General features: G+C 27.6%; 1 protein-coding gene across 1 annotated transcript in view; it reads left to right on the top strand.

Annotated features, from left to right (window-relative positions):
* jeb (low-density lipoprotein receptor domain-containing jelly belly protein) overlaps positions 1-25,549 on the top strand; it is a 140,144-nt gene extending 114,595 nt beyond the window's left edge. The window contains exons 3-4 of the mRNA XM_088185975.1: positions 22,375-22,535; positions 24,548-25,549. Of these exons, the coding sequence (XP_088042101.1) occupies positions 22,375-22,535; positions 24,548-24,607 (221 nt within the window). The 3' untranslated portion in view covers positions 24,608-25,549. The remainder of the gene's footprint in view (positions 1-22,374; positions 22,536-24,547) is intronic.
* Positions 25,550-26,588: the final 1,039 nt, after the last annotated feature.

Genomic DNA, 26,588 nt, shown 5'->3' on the forward strand with positions numbered 1-26,588 from the left:
ACTCCACAGTGAAATGTTAATTTTTACGAATTCAATCCATTTAAGGTTGTATAAATAACGGATGAAAGAGAGTTATTCACTGGCGAAATTGCCCTTCCACGAATGACTTTGCCCGAATCCAATATAACACAGTCGTTAAATTATTTTATAAAACTCCTAATATGTACATACAACCAATGTCAATCCTTTCATGTGTCTCGGTTCGATTTGGCACACGAAACTCGATTTAGCGTCGTTTCAAAAACGTCGAAACTAGTCTCAGCAAGGTAACGAGTTAATTGGTTGAATTAATTTGAGCCCCGCACAATTCGAGTGTGAAAATTAATTAAGTAAAAGCCCGACCCGTCCGAAGTGTCTTTTTGATATTGAAATTTCTCAGGGGGAATTTGACGTTTCGTCCGAATTAAACTTTTTCCCGAAAGCTTTCGACAATGTCGCGATTACGTTTCTCAAATATTTTATATTTTACGCAAACTACTTAAATACATATAGCATGTAATAGTAATAACCATTATCTCAAACAAATACAATTATATCAAATACAAGTACGTATGTACAATGTAAAGAAGATTTCTAATTTTTCATTAGCTTACATATTTTTTTGTATTATGTCGTCGCATACTTTTATTTTGTATGACAGCGTCAAAAAATCTCCAGCCGTTTAATAAAAAATGCGTTAGATAAAATAAGTGTTATTAGAAAAGTAACAAATAATGATATATTCGGTTTCTGTTCTAAATCTAAAATTGTCAACAGTTGTCAAGAGTGAGAAAGAGCCAAGTACCTTCCCTATTTCAAAGCTAGTATATTATAATATATAATGAAGGATATAGTGTACTCACGACACTTCCAATAGGAGTACTCTCTCATCAGTATGTTTTATCTGGAACGTACATAAGTTAAAACTTGCCTCTTCTATTACTAACCAAGACACATGAGAGTTCGTCCAAACTAGCACTAAGCCGAGCTACGCCGAGTATAGACCGATTCTTAAAACGGCAGAAGCAGCCGCTTTCCACTACATTTTAACTCGGTAACGAGAACATCATGTATCCATACTAATTTCACAATCATTACGTGATTTCAAATGTTGCGGAATTACAATAAAATATATTCAATAATTTTTCTCAATATACAAATATTCTGAAGGCTGGTATTTTTACTTTCAGGTTCGGTTAACAGACCGCAGACTATAAATTGAGTAGTGCTTTATTTGTGTTGAAATTGGTGTAATTTAAAGCTATTTTTGGGCTTGTATGACAAAAAATTAGTCCGCGTGTCAAATCGACGTATTCGTGCTCTAGTTTTGTATGCTTTTGAATGACAATTGGCCAATTATTTTAGTAAATTTTGTATTTGAGAAATTTGATTCTTACCTTATAAATCGTTAATGTATTTTTTTAGATATATTTTAGATATACAAGGTAAATCCATCAATCATTCATATTTTTTACTATAAAAAACAATAATATAAATAGGCCTTCCAATAAAATTTTAGTTTCGCAACACTTAATTTCAATTACCGTAATTCAATAGCAGCAATCTATCATAATTAATTATGAAAATGATTTCTAAGATATTCGTTAAAGCAAAATATCTAAATAGATTGTACAAAATACCATTTAAACCGTATTTTTGGGCAAATGTATTGTTTGGTTATAAATTGTAATCATCAGAATAGCTTTAAAAGTCATATTTGTTCCCTCTTGTTATTTTTAATAATATCTATAAAAATAAAATAAACTTGTATTGTTCTCTGGTGGATTTTGTTGTAGTTTATTTATAATTATTCGTTAAACTTTATTTTTATTATAAACTATAGTATATATGTATATATTATATATAAATATGATCTTAGAATTGTTTGTAAATTTATGTTGATTATTATTACGGTAAATAAAAAATAATATGATTGATATATGTATATACAATGTATACAGATACTATCGCTATTAAACCTCAGAAATAAAATGAGTTTTACAATATTATCTGTATTTTTAAATTGCAAAAAAAAATATAGGGATAATCTCTGATATAATAAAATGTAAACCGTATTAAAATAAATAAAAAAACAGATTGCTAAAGCAATAATACAACAAAATCTTGTAGACAGTTGCGAATATTTATATAATTTGACATAAAAAATTTTGTAGCAAACATCTTATAAAACAGTTTTATAAACCTGCAATATTTCACAAAAAGTATTTAAATAAAATTTATTAGGAACAAATAAACAGTGCTTTATATTGCTATTAAGGTATTTTAGTTCAGACTAGTAAAAAATTCTGATACAGCTGCAGAGAATATATTTTTAATTACAAAGTTTATGGGTCTTAGTTTTTGCCGAAGGAGATGCCTGTTAAAGTCGAGGCATTTATCTATGATTAGTTATATTACTATTATATATAAATAAAGAGATGATTTTATTTTATTTTAACGCGCGGTATCCGTGGGGCGCAGACCCTCTGGTGACTTGGTTATTGCGCAAGCTTCTTGTGTATGACCAGTACTCGCAGTACTCTATACTTTTTAATCAAGTATGATTTGCGAGAACAACGTAATTTACAGTTTGTCATGAAAACAACATAGTGTTCCAAATAAGACTTTATCCTGATTTAGGGTCTCTATTTCATTAGTGTATTCCTAATAATATTTACCGACTACAAATGTGGCTTCTTACAAACAATGTTAAATTATGCTGCACTACTATAGCACTTGATAGCAACGAAGACGATATTTTTTATGAAAGTAGATAAATATTATGTTGCTTTTTATTGTCATTAAATTTAAAAAATGGCATTAATACCTTCCTGGAAATAGCATTCATTATGTATGTACAAATCATGTTTGTGAAAAATATAATGTTCTAAAATACACAAAGAGGACGTTAATGTTTTCCAGGATTTAAGAAAAATGCTGCTATGAGAATATATAATTCGCAACGTTGAGCACTCTGCAATTGCCTACTCTTCCATAACTTTTCTTTTGTTTGCATTGATATCTGAGCATTTCTAATTTCTCAGTATACACAATATTATTGTTTAATTTATAATTGAATTATTTAGAAAATATCTAAACACACACTCTCACTCAGACCTCGTTAAGGTGGCGTTGAAAATTTATTATTCCACGCCACGGAACGCGTGGGCCAACTCAGTATGTAACCTGTGTCAAAAAGTTTGCGCGTTTGCTTTCGAGGGATCGTTCTTCTCCGGCCAAGACCTAACCCTTCCGAGCGACGGCAATCTTCCGCTTTGCATAATTAAACCTTTATCAAAAGTAATTGGTTTATGTGCGAACCGTGTCGGCGGTCTACGGGGAGAGACCGACAATGCGCGCAGGTAGTCGTTTAAAGGTGCAATTACATATTAATGGCCCGTCTACGACTGCTGCTACGCGTGTCTACGATGAATTTTATATTTGAGCGTTTAACGAAATCTCGACACGTTCGAACGGGTTCGAAGTCGGTAGGTAGTTTAGGGCCCGTACGTGCTCGTGGATATAAATAAATGTTGAATTTACATGAAAACTATAAACATGAATGTGTATATTTAGTCCGACCTTATACAAGGCGTTCCATAAAGAAATTCACTTTTGTTTCAATTATTTTTTCTGAGATAATATTAATAAGAAACAGTAAAATTTGGCAGTTGTTTTCGAGCAAGTTAAATGGGTCAATGGTCCATTTAAGTATGTAAAGACGTGTTTCAAAAAATTGGGTTCTTCGACTTCTCTCGGCAAATTAACTCCACTGTACAGAATCTTACTTCTGATCGGTTTAGTGTATACGTCGCTATTTTTAACTAGAAGAATCTTGACAATATTATCATCTGAACTTCAGAAACTTAAGAATATTTGAATAGCTTATGTTGTTGATTATTAATTTTGATTTATAACGCTTGCAAGTACGATATTGAACAGAATCAAAGCCAAAGCGTTATTGTGCCGCAATATAAAATTCAAGAACCGTTTAGTTACTCACCCTGGACTCTAACTATAGATTTCATTAAATTAAAATGTCAAAGGTTGAATTACTTTTTTTTGACGAAGACATAAATGTAAATTCGGCAAAGTTTCCACAGAGACAATAACTTGGCTTTACGTGGGCACCGTCGAGTCGTCTGCACACAGCTCGGTCCACCATTAATAATCTAACTTTTCATACACGACTCGTATTTATGTATACCAGATATGCACCGGTGCACAAGCAAACTTTCCAAGATTAAGCACACTTTACTAACTCTGCCAGAGTCATTGAGAAATCCGCGCACACAGAGACTGTTGACTTTTAGGGAACAACGGACGTCACACGATCGCACAATAAAGCCATCATCCTATGTACTACATTTTTTTTATAAATACGTATACGATTTAATGTATGTATTTAGGTATTATGTACACGCAATATTTGTTTAAAAGCTCGACAGTAAATCGTGTACGAGAACGGCATGAATATATATTTTTTGTCCAGCGCTTCATACGAACGTATATATAAGTTTAATATTATTCAACGTTGTTAATCCGCAAACAATGGTTTTCGTGTAGATTGTAGATAATGTCACAATACCCATTCTTAACGTGTACTTTGACAGTTCTGAAATAATTTTATTCGCATTACAATAAAAGTGACGCAAACGACACAATACGCTTTTTTATCAATAATAATCTGATAAGCATATTTAATATAAGTTAAAATTTTCCGCTTTTACGTGAATAGATTTTTTAAGTCAAATACGTTTTATTTAATGAAAGTGTGTTCCATCAGATTCAATACCTGTCAACGAGTTTTTACAGTGATTAAATTTTAAACCTGAATTTATTGAAGCAATATATCAATCATACCGTTTATGACTGTCATTCATAAAAGTAACATAATTGAAAAAAGATTTTTTGTTAATATAACAATAGCTTAGTGGTAATTCAATTTAGTATAACCAAATCCACATCACCTATTTATTTAAAGTCTACAACTAGAGTCTCCAATTACTCGAACCATCAACTACTCGAGTATCGAATATTAAAATTTTAAAATACTCGAATACTCGAGTACTTTGAAGTATTTACCAAATGTACCAAAATAGCTATTATTCAAATTCGTGCACATATAAATAAATAAATAAAATACTTAGTATGTTAATTTTTACAATTATTTTAACTTCACGAGCATACATTTTAAAAACAATAATGCAAAAAGTGTCTCGAATTTAATATTACTGCTAACCTTTGGTTTTATTATTCCCATTATGGAAAAACCCTTTCCGTTGCTGTTGATGTTGGTTTTATTGTCATTAACGCGTTGGATAAGGCTTCTAATTTATATCTGTTCGCTTTTTATAGATATAAAATTTTTTGAACTCTCTTTTTAGGTTCTCTTCTATCATTCCCTTCTCTGCTTTTCTCTTATTCCCTTCGACTATTGACAACATAGCATTTTGTAATTTTTCTTAAATAGATTTTTTTCTTAACAATATACAATATTCTACTCCTTCTGATTAATACGAAAAATTTAAATCTATATCCTTCGAAGATGTATTTGGGTGAATCCCTTTCACTCTAGAGCTAAACGGTTCGCAAAGAACTGACTTTACTTTAAATGCCTTTAAAACACACAATTGTTTTGATTTATATTTTAAGCTGAGGGATCAGTATAAACAATTTACAACACTTTACGCTACAACTGCATAGTCATAAAACCTAAAAATTTTTTTGTTGATATTTCATATTGTTCATTGCCATAAATTAGATAAGTCGGGACTGTCGAACAGAAAACACAAAAGAAATTTCTCCGTCGTACCCACTAACATAGCCGACGACCGGAACTATGCAACTATGGAACTATGAAAAAATTATACCTGATAGTAACCGCTCTAACTCAGGACTTCGGGCATAAACGCCAAATAAAAGCAAGACGTTAACCTTTACCGGACCGAGTTAAAGTTATTTTTGTTTCTGAAATATTTCAAAATTTTTTAATCGAGTAATTTTCAAAATACTCGATTATCAAGTACTTGAAAAATAGACAAAAATACTCGAGTATCGATTACTCGATTACTCGAATTGGAGACTCTATCTACAACAAATATAAAGCTCTTTCATGAAATTTAATACAAAATATTATTCAAAGTGCGTTTTATTAATAATAATATTCCTTTAAACGTTACTTTATGCAAAAAATACGAAAAAATACCATAGACCGTAGCGTGAAATAGGTGGTAATAATATTTTATAAATATTTATACAACTAATCTTATTATATTTTTAACCCAAAGAAATACTTTTACTTTGACCTATAATTACAATGCGTCGGTACGTGTCTAACACAAATTATAATATAGTTAACCAAATATAAGGCACTAAAAGCGAGATCGTTACATTATATTAACATATTTCGTTTGAGGTTGTTACGTGATCGTATAATGACGTCAAGTGCTCAGTTACGCATAGTTTTTTATTGTTATAAATATCATACGTGTATTTTTATTATTATTATATGCTAAATTTAAAAAGTACTAAACTGGTTGTCATCTTATTTTTAATCTCTGACTGACTTACACATTACAAATGTACATATTGTAGCAAACATATGCGACAAATCTGTCCATTAGGGATGTGAGCCCAAGTAAAATGTTCTTTTAAGAAAAGTATCATTAACGTAGTGGGATGAAGTATTCATAATTCAATAAAATAATCCCTTAAGTACACGAAAAAATAATAAAAGGAATTCATGGAACCCATAATAGAAAAACACAGCCTCGCAAGGCTTCGATTTATTCGTGATTTATGGCACATTTATCAATAACCACCTTTGCGAGCTGTGCTTTTACGACGAATAAATAGAGTTTAGAATCGTTTTATTGACTTTAAAGTTATACTTACCACAGTATAATAGATTAATGTGTTATTTTATATTGTATCCGATGATCATAACAAGTCGTATATACATACATATATGAACATAATATATTTAATAATATACGTTAATAACAATACCTTCTTCACGTATCGTAACAATAGAATATTTATGAGCTTAATGTACTGCTTTATTAATTTTAGTTAAATGTTAATTATCCAAAATATCTCTTATGTATATAATTGTATTCGTTTAAGTCTGAATTTTTTCAGATGATTTTATAAACTAACACTAAAAACGCATTTATTACATTGCTTTATAATATGCACTACTTTTACTTGCAAATTTTACATTAAAATATTTTTTTGCATAATCAACTATTTTAAGGCACAGTTATATATAAATACATAAATGTATTGCTTCAGCACTATCGTATTATTAAAATAATAAAAAACAAGTAATACCTTATTTAGGTAACATTTAGGGCTAATAATTTATGTATAATATGTTTGTATTTGTCAAGTGCTCAAAGAACACATTATTCAGAAATCATTATGTTTTTATCTCTTGCAATATGTAGCGATTTTGATAATGACATTAGATAATCCCAAAATTGGTCTTATTTAAAAAAAATTAAGTTCTAATAATCAGATGTGCTTTGGCCTTTGAAACCTGAGTACGTATTAAATTTTATTATATCTGTGTTAATAAGCATCTGGACTATATATTCTGATATTAAAAAAGGGGGCAAAATTTATTATTGCAGGATTTTTATCAAGTAAATAATTTATGTTATATGAATTTCATTAAAAAATGACCATTGAAATGATTCATTAATTATCAATAAAAATGTCAAAGATGGGTCAAAAACAATCTAACAGGAAATTACGCTATGTGGGAGACCAGCAAAGATAGATGATGATGAAGCAAATCTTACTCATACTATCTATTAGCTGATCAAGAAACTGAACCAGTGTGATTTAACAGTGCATAGACACATTGAGAAGATTATAAATACTTGGAGACAAGGTTTATGAATTCCACATGAATTTGGCGAGGAAAACATTTAATAACTAAAGATGAAAAATGGGTGTTGTACGACAAAATTCGTCGTAGAAGACAGTGTTAATTCAAAACTTACCTAGAAAACCAAGCTCTGTATAGTGAGATTGCAAAATATGAAAATCTTAAGCGTAGCAAAACAGCATGCTTATATTGTGTTTGAAGTAAAAAAATAGAGCTGCACTAATCAACAGAATTCGATTAGTTCTACAAAATATTAATGTGCTTCATTATGTTGCATATTTACCTTGAGATAAAATCAAGGAAAATGGCTGGAAAGATTTACTTCATCCACCTTCTTTTACAGACCTTGCTCTTCCCAACTAATATTTTCCGAAGAATATCAAAATGCAGACGATGTGAAAATGAGGCTTTCAGAATATTTATGTATTTATGCTATTGGAAAAAATGACAGAAGGGTGGAAGAGGATTATATGCTTAGAAATAAATTATATGTTGAACTATTAAAATAAAAATATACTTTTAAAAGTATTTTTTCGATTTATTTAAAAAATCTGATGTATATTTAAATTATCTTTATTATTACTAAAAATAAATTATTCATTGAGTTTTTTTTATTTGATATATTATTGTTAATTTTTATCAACAAGTATTAATTTATCTTTTGCTCTATTTTCAGTCCATTAATTTACGATCTTAAACAAGGATATATTTTTTTCTATTTTTGCGATTGTTTTCTGTGTTTTTTTTCGATTAGCAAACTAAATTCTCCTTTATTAAATATTTAAATAGCTTGACTACCTATATTAAAATAAAATGTACTATGTCTAATGAATTGGTTCTTATATAATTAAGAATTAATAATATAAAGAAGTTTATTAAACAAATACCGAATCCTGTCGCGCTCAATGTTCCGCATCCGTGTCGTCCCAAAGGACTAGCCATAAATAGAATCCTTGCGACTCGATTCCTTGCGACCTTGGTCTTATTCATGAATTTCCTGAAGATCGGTTTCGCACCATATTTACACAGTAGCAAAAATAGCACTTGTTAAAATGTAAATACCAGATAGTTTATGGCCTTATTTTTCGTACGCGCGTGTGGATATATACGAGCTTGCTTTTGATATCATCGACCGTAAACAAGTAGTACATGTAATATAATGTATTCGTTATATTAGTCTCAAAAATAACTAAAAACATGTATATGAATATAAAATGTAATTTATTTTGATTTCATTGGTTTCGTGCGATTCACAATTAAAAATGTACGGTCATTAGACGCGACTTCGCTTGAAAAATTATTAAAGGGAATCCGGTATAAAATCGTGACCTATTTTTCTTGTGATATACCTGTTTGTGTGTTTTTTATTTACCTTTTTGAAGCATACGTTCTGTTTCAGTTTTAATTACGCCACACCTTTGAACACCATAAAGTTAAAAACCAAATTACAATGGCATGAAATGGAGTTTTGCAATTTGTAAATGAATGAAAAATTTAGTTTATTATATATTTTATTATTTTGTCCATATATTGAGAACACTACTCTTCTAATTTTATATTGAAGAAATAGATCAAATTGTAAAAAAAATTGTAAGTTAATAAATCATAGACACCTGTTTTATGTTACAAAGGAGATATGATCTTTTATTCTCTTCGATTCTTAACATGAAGATTTTTGAATCCTTATTTATTAAATTATTGTAAATCATGTGGCAAAATGGTTCACGAATAATTTTATTTTAATTGTTTTTCTCGATATTTATTCGTCTTTTGAGGTATTAGAAACCGACATAAACCAGCACAGATTTATATATATTTTTTTATGATTCCATGATATATTCATATATGATGATGTAGTTTTGTATCTATACATATATTAAAATCGTCTTAAATAAATTATTTATGTTTTATTAAATGTTCTAATATAAAAAAATATTAATTATAGAACTTTTTTAATATAAAATAAAATTGTTTAGTTAGTAATAATAATTACAAAAAATAAATATTACAAGCAATTATAGCTGAACATTATTATCGAGTATGAATAATATTATAATTAATAAAAAATATAGAGCACTGATGTTTCAGTTTTATATAAAAAAATTAATTTATTTTTATGTATCTTCTCTTTATGACTTATTTTGTAACGAACAATTAATTAAATTTATCGATTTTTTTCATATTTTATTTTATTTAGGGCTGACTAGAGGGTATGATTATATTTTTATAGTAATGCGTCAAATTTGCTTAGCTATGTATAGGCCTTCAAATATGTAAGCATCTATTCAATATCTTTTCTAGCCTGTAATATGATACTATTATTTTTTACAAATTAAAATGATTATATGAAATTGTTTCATATAAAGTGACTGATTTTTATAGTTAGATATAAAATGTTTTTTATTGTTTTTTAATCAAAACATTAATGTTAAATAAAATATTTTTAGAAACTGTAAATTTTGACATTTAATTTTGACTGACAAAATATTTCGTTCGTATTTTTTATGTTTATATAAGAAATATAAATGCATAATAATAATATTTTATCATTATCTTCTATAAATAAATTTTTAATTATATACATAAAAATTGAAATATATATAAGCTCATAGTAAGATAATAAAAATTATGTAATATAAAAAAAAATATATTTAATAACATGAAGGTATTTTTTTATACCAGATAATTTTTTTGAATCTGCGGATTATCCTAAGGAGATTATTATAAACCCACAGTCCTGTAGAATACGCTCTAAGCTGTATTTACCATTGCTACTTTTAAATCATTAATATTAGTCTTATTAGAATCTGTAAGATATAATTTAATATTTCATACACAAATACAAAAACATTATTATTAGTATTTCTCTAGCATCCAATTATGTCAATCGTTCAAGCGTACTTTTACAATTAGTAAATATATATTTATATAGTATTACTCTCGTCGGCATTTCCTAAAATATTGTAATATTTTATTATTTGCTTTATTAAACAATCGTTGCGCAATTGAGAGCTATATAATTTTGTTTTTTACACTAAATATGTTTTGCATCCTAAGAATTTAGCACATTTTTAGTAATTTAGTTTTTGATCTCTAATAACTTTAATTATTTTAGTAATAGGATCTGAGAGTAATTTTTTGTTATAATAAGTCTAAGTGTATTGTACACATTACCTAAAATTCACAATGAATTAACAAAACCTAAATTGTGCAGATGGTTGAAACCTCTCAATATTGTTAAGCATTGTTACTATCTCTGTTATCAAAGTACAAAAATAATTGCATTTTTTTTAAATATTAGAAAAATGAATAAAAATGGTTCTAAAATTAAATAATAAAATTAATCCATAAATAATTTATATTAACTTTGATTTAAATTTAAACGCCTCGACCTAAATTTAATAGCCTTACTCGTTTCTGAAATATGAGTTGAAGGCACATATAAGAGATGATTAAAACGGTTCACGAGCATAGAAGAAACATGAGAGCAAATCTCTCCTCCATTTTGTTTCGCCTTAGCGAAACGCGACACAAAAAATTATCACCCGTTACAAATTCTCGCAGCTAGATGTGCGTCAGTGAATTCAAAAATAAAAAAAAACTTTTCCGCCCGTTTGTGTGTCGCAAAATGAAAAATTACGTTTCGGCTCGGTTTAGTTTCATTGACTCGCCCCCTGTGAGAAGTCCGTAGCTTTTGTGCTTGAGCGTGTGTGGTGCGCGCCTGTGCGTGTATGGGGTAGACGGGGAAAAGGCCTCGTTCGTGACCTGAGAACGAAATTTTACCCAAACAAAACATCCACGGCCAAAATAAGGCTGGATCTAAAATAAGACATCGCAAGCAGACGAATGAACGTACGTGTGAATGTATGTACATAGGTAGACACGGCTTATTTCCTGTCCGTATAAGATTACGTAAACTTACGCGATGATTATGGACCGCGACAATCGCACGTCCAGAAAGTACCTTTCGACTTACGCAGTAAATTATTTTTGCAAATATTTGCTGTGAAACCTTATACTTGGCTCGAAAAATAAAGGTTGTAAAAGAGAAGTTCTAAGAGTGGAAACGTCGTTAAATACATATTAAAGTTAAATCATTGTTGTAAAACTTAGTTAATATCTATAGAAATATATGCAATGTAGCAAATATAATTTAGAGTTCAAGCAGTGGACTGCAACTGGTATTGTTTACTGCAAGCTTCTTGACAAAAGTAACTAATGAAAATGTCTCTATTTAACTTTGGATTAATTATTGTAGATAACATTGTTATCATCCTTATGCGTCTTTTGCCTCTTAAAAATATATTAATGTGATTTTAATCTTTTAGAATTTATTTGCTTATTTGATTTAATTCGATTTATAAAAATATAAATGCTCATCCGTTTAATAGAAAAGTAAACCTGAATCACGAATTTTCCAAGAAAATAAAATTCATACATAAATCAATCCATACTAGGAAAATATCGAAATATGTACGTACACTTCAAATGAGTATTACTGATTTTTTTTATTGAAATTACTTTTTATTATTAAATCTTTAAAAAGCTGCAGTTTTAAATACAATATATTATAGAATAATCCTTTTTTTAGAATCGTATGATATTGATATTGAATATAAATTTTCTGCACTCGGTCGAGAAAAATCTCTGACTGTCGATAAATTTGTTTTTGGTTATATATATTTTTTATATTTTTGTTCTATGTATTATTCATTGTATGCGGCACGCGAACAAAAAGTTGTGACAGGTGACTAATGACCCATCGTCGCTCAAAGCTTAGACATAATTTCAGGCAGGTATTTTTATACTTGAAATATGGCGTCTATCAATTCACGTGAGAAGGCTTCGCATACATATGTTTACCAGACGTAATATAATACGACGACACGTGTCAAAATAATGTTATTTAAATAAGCAATTAAGCATTTATACAAATTAAAATCATTATTTATATAAATTAATGTATATTCGAATGAATCAAAATATATCGTATGATAACAATTAAAATAAAAAAAAACATTCAACCAAATACAGTATTTACGTGGAATGCTTTAAAGTTAATCGAAGTGAATGGTATGAGTCGCTGACTATTGACGTGAAAGACTTCGGTTCGAATCCTATATCATATATTTTAAATTTTTATTGTTTCAAATTAATCGCGCTCTAGGTTTACTTAGATTTTCTTTATCTCACGAAAATATATTGTGTTGACAAGAAATGTTTATTCAGTAATTTATTATATTTTTGATCCAAAGCTAAATTAAAAGCAAAATCTATTCTTTCGCATTAAAAGTGCCATAAATCAAATCCTATTTATGAAATAGCGACCAATTGCAGAGTTTTTATGTATTATATCATTTATATTAATGTTCATCCTTGCTACTTCTACATATTCCAGCAGCTAAAAATTAGAGTGTGTTTATTTAAATTAGCACACGAATCTTAGTCTAGTAGATATTGTAACCAATTTAACCAAAAAATGCTAGTTAACATGTTCTTATAAGACTTTTGAGTTCTTAAAATTAGGAATTCGGCATAACTTCGGTCTGATTGTTGCTCGGGACTAAAGCCCGGTTGAGCAAAAGTAGCAAAGTCAAGGAGTTATCGTTATAACAAAAGAGAAATACAGACTTATCTTGGAATATCGAGAAAAGCAAGGATTTAATTAAAGAGGCGATACAAATAGGAATAACAAGTCTTTATAGACAACAAAGGTGGATTTTATTCGTAATACTCTTGTTGTACATACTATGTTATTTACTTTGAGATGTTCAAATTAATCTAACGACAGATACAGATATATTATAATAAAATAAACCATATTTATTTATTATTATATTTTCAATTTAACGTACAAATTCATAGATTATTGTTATTGTCTAATAATAAAGCTTTCAATAAAAACTTAGCTGTAATTGTTGTTGTGGTATTGATAAAAAAATAATAAATAATTACAGTTGTCGTCTGCGTATAAAATTCAACAATAGATTGATACAATGTGTGATATTGAAAGGCGTGCATATATATTTTCGTATTATATTCCATGGGAACTCGAGCAGTTGTTATCAAGGTCACGGGGTGACCATTTTTCCCCTATGAATTGAAACATTTTTTTTGTGTTTTTAAGATCGATATTTATATTAAAATTAATACTGAATATAAACAGTTATTTACTTTATAAACGGATGTTTCACATAAAATAACAAAAGCACACGCAGGCTAATTGGCAGCGAGTTTGTTTCATCCGGATTTCACGTTGATTGAGCGCCGTGCCGCGCATTTCTCGGTAATTGCGCAATTCAAATGAAGCAAAATGCCGTGTGTGTATATATGTGAATATGTGTGTATGTAATCGTTTATATTGAGGTTTTATAGTGAGGTTTGCGCTTTGACGCTGAAAGTTTGCACGTTGAAATTAACCTCTGTGCGGTGAGAGTTAAACTCAGAATGTGGATGGCTTTTTTTACATACTTGTATTTTGCATTCATTATTATATAAGATAGGATTCAGAGCTGGATTAAAAAAGTTTTACAATATTATTTTGGCGTATTTTGGAAGCTTTCTAGCCTAACCCTTTTCCCTATATTTTATATTTTTTTTACAACCTGCTTATTTCTTAGAAAAATATGTACTTTCTTAAGAATAATACGTGCGATATAATGTTTTTAAAATACAACAAGAATATGATATTTTTTATATATGTCAGTTACTTAATAATAATATATGGTTATATAAAAGCGATAAAGGTACAGTAGCTTTTGCCATAGATAATTAGTAAAGTGATTGAGCTTTATAACTATAATTAAAATTAAAACTATTTTTTTTTATTAAATACATACTATATTTCTAATATCATTAGAAAGATAATATTTCATTAGAGTATCAATTTTATTAATATATAAAAACCACATTAAGTTACTTAAAACAATATAAAATTATATAAAATTACTAAGTTTAAAAAACTAGCCCAGTATTTAAAAAAAAAAACCTTTTAGTAGTATTTTTTTAAATATGTATTTTTTTAAATATATATCGGTGTTTTGCAATAAAAATATCTAGAATTTTATTTCAAGACTATTTATTAATTTAAAAAAAAGCAGCGATACAGTAAACCGCGTAGTGAGAATTTCGCTTATGCAATATTCAATGCAATACTTCTATAATAACAAAATAGTATGATAAATTAAAAATCGTTATGAATCCCTAATTTCATAAAAAAATTTAACATTAATTAACATTGTTAATTTTATTTCGGAGTAGTGTGATTTTTATAGCAAGCTAAGCGTCAAAAATACTAATTTCAGTTTATTGTACAAATATATAATTCACTAAAAATGTGAAAGACTCTAGTGGTTCGATTGAGAGTAAGAACGGTATCGTCGTTGATTGTCGGTGTTTTATGAGTGCTTTCTCGTTTTTCCGATGCTTGTCAGTGATATGACAATTTTAAATTGAACTTTTTAAATCGATCCTTTACATTGCCTATTTGGTGTGGAGTAACACTAGTAATACTATTTTTTTTAAATTACAAGTCATTCAAAACAAAGCTATAAAAATAATATAAAATGCACCTTTTTATACTAATCTTAAGAAAAAAATTATATTTGCTTTTAAATACTAACAAATATCAATATTTTATCGTAGTCTACGATAAAAATAACCTTAAATTTAAATATAAGCTCAAAATATCAAAGCGCATATGGCTTTAGAGACTAAAGAAAACATATCAATAATTACAGTTTTCCGATGAAATTTACTCAAATTATCATTAATTTATTTTTTTGTTTCCTGTATTTTTTTTCTTTCGCTTTAATTGTAAAAGGATTTAATTTTTTCCCCCCTTATAATAGCCACAAACGTTTTGTTTTATATTATTATTTTTTTATCAAATTATAGCTAATCACTATTATAAACTAGTTACATACATACTTGTTAGTATGTCTGTAAGATTATTTATGGTATTAAATTAAACGCAATAAAAAAATATTGTTCCTTCGAGAAAATGCATCTAGCCATACCCAAACCATATCGTAGTTAAAACTAACTTCATGTCTTTAAACGTTAGGAGACCGTCCTATAATTACAAAATACATATATGTTCAACTATATTATCAGATAAACATTGAAGAGTGTTGTTTCTAGGCATGTCTTGTAATTAATAAAAAATGCAGTCGTCATTAGTTTTTAAAAACTTTGAGTAGCTGTTTTAGAATTCTGGGTGTTCTGCCTATATTTAATGTTTACCGTTGAACCATACCATTATCGTTTCGATGTTTTCTTAATGTCATTGTTGAATGCCAAACACTATGAACCCCTTAGATTGATCTATTGCGTGATAATATTACAAGTACGATAACACCAATCGTTACAGTAAATTTAAAACAATAAAATAGGAAGAAAATTGCCGATACATTCACCTTACAGTGATGGCTCTGTATTTTTGTATGTGTTTATATTTTATAAGTAAAAATTGAACGAGAGAGATGAAAGACATTGGGGTTGTTTGTTCTTGTAAATTGCTTATAGCGATTGAATATGTACTATATATATATTATAGTTTTAGTGATCCTTAATCTTTGCGGTACTGATTTTAATATGTACTCGATTATTTATAAATACTTTTTAGGAATGCATAATTTTTATAAAATTGACTTTGAAAGAAGAGCAAAGAACACATCCCAAAATAATTATTTTTTACTTTATCAGGTGCATAAGTATCGAGCGTACGGTCGCAAAAGTTAAAGCTTCGCGTGGTGAGGGTTAATTCGAAGGTGAGCTTTAGCGGCGAGCGGCGAGCTTTCGCGGCGAACGCTCGAGCTTTTTGTGGTGTTATAATGTAGCGATGACGTAGGCTCTATCCGCTGCTGGGCTGATGCTAAAAATAGACTTAGCGGCCTCCAGCGGGCCAGACTGCGTCATTTCGCTGCGGCTCTCAACATTTTCGCTTTCGATAATAAATTTACGCGAGACGCAAAAAGGCATAAAAAAATTCACAATCGCATGCACACAATGTTTTATTTTATATCCGTAAAAAAAATGACTGATTCAATTTATTTATTTGCAATTCTGACGCGGTTTAACGATTGAAGTTTTTGTGAGAGCTTTTACAGTTTGAGTGTCTCTCTTGACATTTATTGGCTTAGTTTAACATACACGTACTGGATTTTCAGAGGGGAAAACTGAGCTTCTAGAGTGGATTTTCAATGAACAAAATAATAATTAATATTTCTATATATATAAAAATATATATAAAAAATACTTCAATTTAGCTTATAAAATCATTAATAACAATAAGTCGTGCTTAAATTATATATATTTTGAAATTAAATAAACTGTGTCTTTTCAGACTTATTTCGGTCGAAGTATCACTTATAACAATCAAACATACATCATATTTACGATACACAATAATTTTAATAATTACCAGATATCAATTCTGCTGTTAAGTAATAACAATTTTATTATTAGTAATAATTTTTAGTAGTTTAATTTAAGTTACTGTACATTTATTGATTATATAAACAAGCATTTAATTTATGGCGACTATTTAATATATGAGCTATTTTGTAATGCATTGAGATTAATTATATATTTATCATAGGTAGACTGAATTTATTTTTTTATTTTTAATGCACCTTTTAAAAAATATTTTTATTGTGTTAAGGCTATCCATACTAACCGATATTATTTGTACAACTATATTTCATATTTTTTTTTATTAAAATATTCACATTTATTTATTCATGAATTCTAGACTGTAATTAATTTATTGCTTTGATATTATTGAGTTCTTATGGTTTCTCAGTAAAACTACTTAAGTTTAACTGATAAATTATACAAAAATGTGACATGCAACAAACAACAAAATAGTACAAATTTATCACATAAATAGCGACACACAATAAACAATAAATAGGGCTGGAATAAGTAAAAGCTTCGAATGGCGAAATCGTGTAAGGGAATAAATAATTTATTTGGACGAAAAAGTTTTTTACGACAGTAGCGACGGCCTTTGATCCTGTGGCTATCGTTTAAAATCGAGACAACAAGGACAATGGGAATGACAATTCAATATTAAACCAATAATAACACTGCCTGGCTTCGTGGGCGGCCACGAGGATCTCTTTCATCTGTGTGATGTGTATATCATAATATAAATGAAAAATTATTTTCTCTCGTCGAAAAAACAATAAATAAACGATTCGTTTTAGTCGCAAACGAGTTGATGCATTAAATAATATTTATTATCGTGGATATTCAACGATTGTTTACATATACAAAGTGAGGAAAAAATACACTCGTAACTCATATGTAATATATACAAAATGATTCACTGAGATTTTTAAAATAAATATTTGCAAAAAATTCGGAAAATTTATGCTATCAATACTTCTTTGAAGGCTAAACGGTGCAAGAACGTTCAATTCAGGAATGTTGCAATACCCAATGAAAAATATTAGGTTTACAAATTTTTTTTCATTAAGAGATATACATTTCCATATAAACGTATTTTTAACCTTGACTAATCTATTTTTAATAAGCTAAATATTAAATTTTATTTAAAATTTAAATATTTAAGATACAGATCATCCTGTATTAATGTTGTACTTGATACGTACAGATCGATAGATTTCAATTCGCAATTAGAGTTTGGTCAACTTGTCGCATTAATCAAATTATCCTAACCCTAATTCGGGATGTTATCAAAATTCAAGATTGAATATTTAACTTGAATTATACACTACCGCATATTCATTAAAATAATGAATATTGTAAATATGTATATGATTTAGTTAAAATTACTTAAAATATATAGCTTGATATTTTGTCTTAATAAATGTAATAAAAATATCGCATTTAAATTGCAAGTAATTTTAGATGGTAGAAGTATTATAGCGTTTATGTTGAAGTAAATCATCTAAAATTTTATTTCTTATATGTAGCAAATAATTGTATACTAATACTTTATAATATTAATTTACAAGATTGAAAATTGATTTAATAGGTAATCCAAACAAAACGTATGTCATTTTTTTAAAACACATCTGGACTTTATATTCTGATATTTAAAAAGAAATTGCGTTATAAACTTTATAATGGCAGAACCTTTATCAAGTGAGCAATTTATACGAAATTGCATTTTATATGAATTTCTTAAAAAAATGCAAGTACGGCTACTAAAACAGCTGGCCGAAAAGCTAAGCCAATATATCACAAGAGCATCTAAATCTTGTAGCTGGTCATCTTTTCTCGATCATTTGGTAACTGAGGATGAGTAGTGAGTAATAAGTGATGTATGACAAAAGTCAAGTAGCAAAACCTACATCGAAGCTCGGGCTCACTGTAAAAAATAGCAAGGGGATTGTGCATTATGAAACTATTAAACCTGGCCAAACAATAACAGCAAATTTTTATTGAGATCAGCTGGATCGTTTGCAAAAGAAAATATAAAAGATAAGCCTGCATTTGTAAATATAAATTAAATAACACCACAACACGACAATGTGCGTCTTTATAATGCTGTAGATAAAATCAAGTATAGTCCTTCCAAGATGTTAACGCTCATCATCATTGTGTTGGAAATAAGGGTGCGTATACGTATGCATGCATACATATACAGTTTTCCGCGAATTCGTTTACACCGATAGAAGAACGTTACCAATACTAAATCAAGGCTGTTTTAAGGATAGAAATAAGGACCATACGTTAGAAATTGAAATAAATTTTTTTATTATAAATTATTGTCATGTTGTGGTATTTTGCAATCAATAAAACAATTAATGTAATATTCTATTGGTATTTTTTTAAATGATATAATAAACAGATATTCAACCTGGAGAGTGATTCCAAAACTGATCTAATATTTTTTAATTAAATATGGATATAAATAAACAAAATAAGCAACTTAAATTAAACAAATTAAATTAAAAAGAAAAAAATAATTAAATATGTAATTTCATTTGGTCACCCTATAATATTTCTCACCAATACTATATCGATGAGCGTTTACATCTTGGACGGACTGTAACTAGGCTGTAAGTTTTTATCTCATTTACCTCATTTTCCAGGCATTGCTCCTTCTGACTACTATTATTTCAAATCAGAAAAAAATCAAAATTGAGATGATGTGAAAAAAGACTATTGGAACATTTTGCATCTAAAGCCTTGAAATTTAAAAAAATAACTGACAGGTGGGAGAAGGTTTTATTTTTAGAAAGAAATTATATTTTGCATCATTAAAATGAAAATAAAGATTTTGTTTTGATTCATTAAAAAAACAACATTTATTTTAGAATAACCTAATATAATATTATATATGTTTTTATCTATAATATATAAATTTAGTATATATCATTTTATATATATTCCATAAATAATTTAAATAACTCAACGAACTTCTCTTGAATATATCGCTAGATAATAGATAATAAATGTTCTATACACTTTTTAGTAAAATATAAACATACATATATAAGCAAAATGAGATTGGAATTTAGTTTCTATTTAATTTTGATTTTTTGGAATTAGAAATAAATATATAAAACTCATATATAAAATAAATACTAAAAATGATAAAATCGCTTATCATGCAATTTGATTAGTCTTCAATTGAATACTACTTTGAGTATCAAAAAAATTGTTGTAATAATATATTATATATAATATTCACATTACGAAATTATGTAAAAAGGTTTATCATATTTTTATTATAGTTAAATATCAAAATCGAATAGCTTGTCATAATAAAACCCATTCTTCTAAATATAGCAAAACCTTTTATATAGGAGTTTTGCTGAGTTTGTCCTGTACAAATCCGCTGACTTTGGCAATAAAGCAGTGGCGAAAAAATTTGCGGATTTATAACCGTACTTATTACGAATGAAAAAAAATACGACGTAACATAATACTAATCTCGAGGCGGCCTTAATAAAAATATATCAAAGCAGATAATTTTTCAATGCATATTATATACGTACATAAATACACAAGGGATATTTTTGTTAAATTGCAAAGACAGTCAGTCAATCCCGAAACATGCATCGTTCTTTATTTCTTTAGTTTTTTTTTGTTAGCATAGAAAAACAACTTCGGTTAAGATGAACACGGTGGCACGTACTCCAACTTTTATCTTCGGTCTTGCTAATTTGTTACGGTTGAGTTTTTTTTTCATGGAAAGCGATAAAACTACGAGCGCCGGGTTAAAATTAACTACTGGGGTTATACTTCAATTGAATTTCGTAAACGGTTAAATTTTTATTTCGGAAATATATACATATATACACCTATATTCTCTTGACATAAAAGTAGTATTTTTAAACTAATTTGTTTCATTTTTCTATATCTCACTTAATGAAAAAACTAAAAAAAAAATTTAATTACAATGGGCTTTATATATTATATGATATATTAAACAATGTGCCGAATCTATTATTTAAGTTTATTTATAGCTACTGGAAATAAATTATAAAAAAATCTGCTGTCAATGATAAGCTTATAAATTATTTAAAAATGCTTTTAAGATCGATAAATTTTGTACAATATACAGGATGCTCAGAATTGATTAGCTAATTATGCTGTCAAAACTCCGGGCGCGTCGGGTGTCAAAAAATTGAACAGCAAAAATACTTATAGGTCGTTGTAATTTGATGTACTAAATACATTGCGGTGACTATGATAAAAAATAAATTTAGGTTTAGTAATAAAAAATATCTGGAAGTAGTTGATATACAATCACAAATGTGACATTGTTATATTTTTTAAATACACATGTCTAGTGGAATTTTAAACTATAAATACTTCCATTTCCGTTTTATTGCGTTATTTTGTATGATATGTTAGTTTGAATAGTCCTCGAATATGGCTCCATTGTCTAGAATCATAGTAGAGCAACGTATCTTGTAGTTAGAGAAGATTTAAAACATATTTCTGAGACATCTCTACAAGAAGGAGTACGTATCGTATTTGTATCTTGGTGTTTTTTTCTAGAGGCGTTGGGATACAATTAATTGTGATCGCGACGCAGCATATATTTAATGAAGCCGGGGGTGGTGTCAACAATCCATCGATGCCCGTTGATTTTCAGTCGTGATCAGTCATGCTAGGACTTCAAAAACGCTTTAGAAAGTTTTCATTAGACGAGTTATCTAGCTAATGCGAGCTTGATGTAGCTGCTATGATGTGTAATAATGCACTTTTCTTTTAAATGTGCACCGTTCCACATAAATGTGGTTCTTAATTAATGAACATTGTTGAGAATAATTTTTAGCATCTTAGTATTTTTATTACTTAGCAGTCTCAAGTTTTTTATATATTTAAGTACAAAAAATAAAATTTAAATTGGTAAATGTCAACTTATTACGTTTGATCCACACATAATTTTACAGAATAATATTTGTATAGGTATTGTTAAAAAATGCTGGTAACGCATTGTGATTAGCAATAGAATTTCAAATAAAAATAATGATAATAGTTTAAATTTTATTTTTAATTTGTTACAGAATGTCCACCAGCAGCAGACGGCATGGAAAGATTCGCCTGTCCTACCCCAGATAGACAGGGAAGGTACAGGTGTATCGACGATCACGTCCTCTGTGATGGCTTCATAGACTGTCCTGCCGGAGAAGACGAAGATCGGCAAGCGTGTATGTTTTATAAAACGGTAAGAAACTATATCAATAAATCAATAAGGTCGGAAACTTTCTTGCTTTGCCGCAATTACAACATGCCAAAGAAGAACTATTTGATCGAATTTAACGGCGGGCTAAAATTAAATTTTCGCCGGTAACGGTACGCGTGATCTAATCTTTTGCCGTGTTTAACTTTTGCTTTTATCAAAAGCCGATTCGTGCCAATAATCTATATATAAAGCGACGCGGTTATGAAAGACTCGAAGCCAATACGTAATTATGGAGTCTAACTTAGTTCCAAGCCGGGAGAGTAAGATAAAACGTTTTTGGGAGCACTTTGGTTACAAAAATAAAACGCGAACGAGAAGACATATTACATTATGTAATGTTACATTAAATATCTATATATAATAATGGTTAAATAATATAAAAGGGCAATTCTTTGAAAGGCAGTATAAATTTGCGATGTATTAATATATTCAAGCGTAATAATAACGAGAATAATATCAGCAGCCATGTATTTTTTTAAAATGATCTTAAAAAAAGCGAGTATTTTAATAATAATACAATATAAAACATTCGTTTAGACATTTTCTATCGATATAAATTTACTTTCATTTTGTAGTTGTAATGATACACAATTTTGAAGCTATAAATAACTGAGAGAGGCTTGAAAAAAAACTGAATCATTGAATTAGTGAAAGTTCTGATTTTAACATTTAAACAAAATTTAAGCTATTCATATAAAAACTGGTTTTAGCTGCATGAACCTATGAATAATTAAAATTATATTACATAAAATTTACAAATGTTAAAACCAGATATATTTAAGTAATCTAACACATACGCTGCTTTTTAAGCTCATACATGCTACGTTAAAACCGTAAATTGTTCATTAGTTATGTGTAACATTCTTGTAAACAAATTGAATGTAAATAATATAAACTCTCTTATAAAAAGAATAAACTTTTGGGTTCTTTTAGGAACATGTTTAAATATCAGCAATTTTATATTGAAAATATCTCTAATATATAAAATTAAATACTAAATTAAAATCAAAATATTCCATACATTTTTACTCCTAAGTAAAATATTCTTAAAAATACTTAGTCTGTCTTTTAAACAATTGTTTATTATAATAAAATTGTAATTTATATTATCAAATACTTATTAGGGACTCTCAGTGATTTTATACATATTCACGATATCCATTATATTGTACCACAGGGGTCTAATTTAGGCACAATAAAAAAGCATTTAAAAGTGATTTTTTTTATTTCATCAAAAAACAACTTATGACTACCTAATAAATTGGAAAATAAACAAGCTTTCAAGTGTTTTTCTTTAGAGTAACATTATATCAGCTATATCTCAAATATCCATTTAATCTCAATCACTTTTATAAAGACATTAAAATCAAAATATTCAGTACCTTTTTTCTTCTGAAAATTATCATATGAATATAATGAATACTAATTTTATTATTATAATACGTAAAACTTGTAGTTTAAGTACACTGTCTTTTAACGAGCTGTTTAATAAATTATAATTTATACTACCAAATATTTATTAAGCACTTTTACTGATAGAATAAATTAATGTATTTTAAATATATTTATGTTAGATATTTAATTATATTACAGGTGTTCAAATTAAGCTCATTGTTGTTAAAAACATATTTAATATTAATGATATAATAAATAGTATATATATATATATAAAAAAAATATATTATAGAAATGGTTAATAATTTAAGTAAATGAATTTATTAAAAGTACTTAATATATTATATATTATTATTATTAATATTAAACTATTGTTCACATAATTAAACAATTAAAATATATAGTTATTTTGTTTCTAATAGACTTATTATTAATTATGTAAATACATATTACCATTTACTTATACATAAAAATGTGAACATAAGTATAAGGTTTATTTTCGAAAGGTTAATAAGCAATGTAATTATGAATGTTTTAGGTTTCGTCGGAATTCTTTTTTACACTATTCGTTAACCTTGTGCCATTGTCTTTTGTTGCAGACAAAAGCTCACCTGGATGTTTTGGCAGACGCTCTCCTCAGGTGGGCGAGGGGTCGTTAACTCCCCCACACCGGTTTTCTGCCCGTTCAACCAAATTGCAGACATAACGAAACATCATAGACACCTCTAAACGGTTTAAGTTACTTTTCTTCCTATATGTGTAATATTAAAAAAATAGTAATTTATTTGGATACTTAAAAAATATTTTTATAAACTGGTTACGAGAATAATTCAGTTGAATTTTCCAAACGGACTAATAATTTATTATAAAACAATATTAAATTTGTATAATTTTTCCGTTAAAAAGGTGATGTTCAAATTGAAAATCGAGACGAATACTATTTATTGAACAATGTTATACAAGATAATGATATAATAAAAAATATATAATTGAATAATTATCAATTTATTTTTTCTACGCGGACTCTTCTTCCGTTTTCGATCAACTTTTATTTTGGAGAAAAATGTTGAGGTCTCAAAAATAGATGTTTATTTTGTTATAGTTGAACTTTTCTATTTAAGGTTACACTAATTAGATAGGTACATTATGAAACAATTATGACTTTGATATTAATAAAAAAAAATATACTGCAAACAATATTGTTCTCCATGTAAATTATATAGCTTTCCATTTATATAATTATTGTTTCCGTAGATCAATAAAAAGGACGCAGAAAGACTGAAAAGTTTCAATAATTATTTCCTGTAGCTGAAAAATTACGCTGTATTTTTATATTAATTTAGTTTTCCCTATAGTTTGTATTGTTTGGCATTTTCAATGTTCTAATTATTTTCACCTTTCTTTAATCAACGACCTTTCGGCCTAATACTTCAAAAATATAATATATATTTTTCAAATACATATCGCTTTTTTGATGAGGGAGAAATATAGTTGAATATAAAGTAAATTTTCTAATAATGAAGTAATACCAACACTAATGAATTAATTACGATTGACACTTGTTGAAAAACTTTTCTAATAAATATTTAAATCGAAAAAAATGTTCTAACTAAATGAATAAAAAAAAACTTTTTTGATGCAGTTTGTACGATTGTCTCTTTTGTGAATGAGAAGCAAAAGATTATATTTTATATAGTCTTTTAAGGACGTTTTAATAATATAATTAGTTTGGGGAAATCCTTCGACGAGGAGGTATTTCGCGGATGGATGATGATGACTAGTGATACATAACTACTCAGAAACATGGCAGCTATAATCAAGTTATACTTACTTCTTATTATTATTATCGTAATTGATGATAAATTAATATGTGTTATTTAATATGATAATTTTAATAAGTCCATATTTATAAAATTAAGTGATAAAAATGGTAAATTTTTACTAAATTCTTTTATGGAATGTTCAAAAAGAAGGTTCTTTTTAATAAAATATATATATATATATATATATATATATATATATATATATATATATATATATATATATATATATATATATATATATATATATATATATATATATATATATATATATATATTATTAGCTTATATTATTTATTTTTACTATATATCATAATATTTCATTTAATTTAAAATTATTTTAAATATTACACTTATGAATTTAAACACGTATTTATCATAGTAATATATAAAATGTAAATAAAAGATAATTAAGACTTGGTATAATAAAAAGAATGTCTATCTTTTTTACTTGTGTATATAATAAATAGTTCGTTTTGTTAATTTTTTACGTGAAACTTATAACTTATATGTGTATATTATAATATATTCAACTAATAAATTTTCATTATATTAAATTTAATATATACGGGATGAATAAAAATTTAATCTATTTTCAATTATTTGTATTATGATTATTATTTTTATCTACCCTTAAACTTTCTACATCCGGTATATATTTATTTTATCTAAGATCTCAAACCAGAAAATATACTAGCCTTATCTGATATATACCTGTCACTCCATAAATATTTTTTAATGCCAAAAGCACTGCTCCACTTCGCTTTGCAGGTATTTTAAAAAATCTAATATTGCTTAAAATTATTTTGTATTTTCCATT

This window comes from Plectrocnemia conspersa, unplaced genomic scaffold (genome assembly GCF_051122295.1).
Source record: "Plectrocnemia conspersa isolate PC_06_02 unplaced genomic scaffold, ASM5112229v1 ptg000005l, whole genome shotgun sequence".
Lineage (NCBI taxonomy): Eukaryota > Metazoa > Arthropoda > Insecta > Trichoptera > Polycentropodidae > Plectrocnemia > Plectrocnemia conspersa.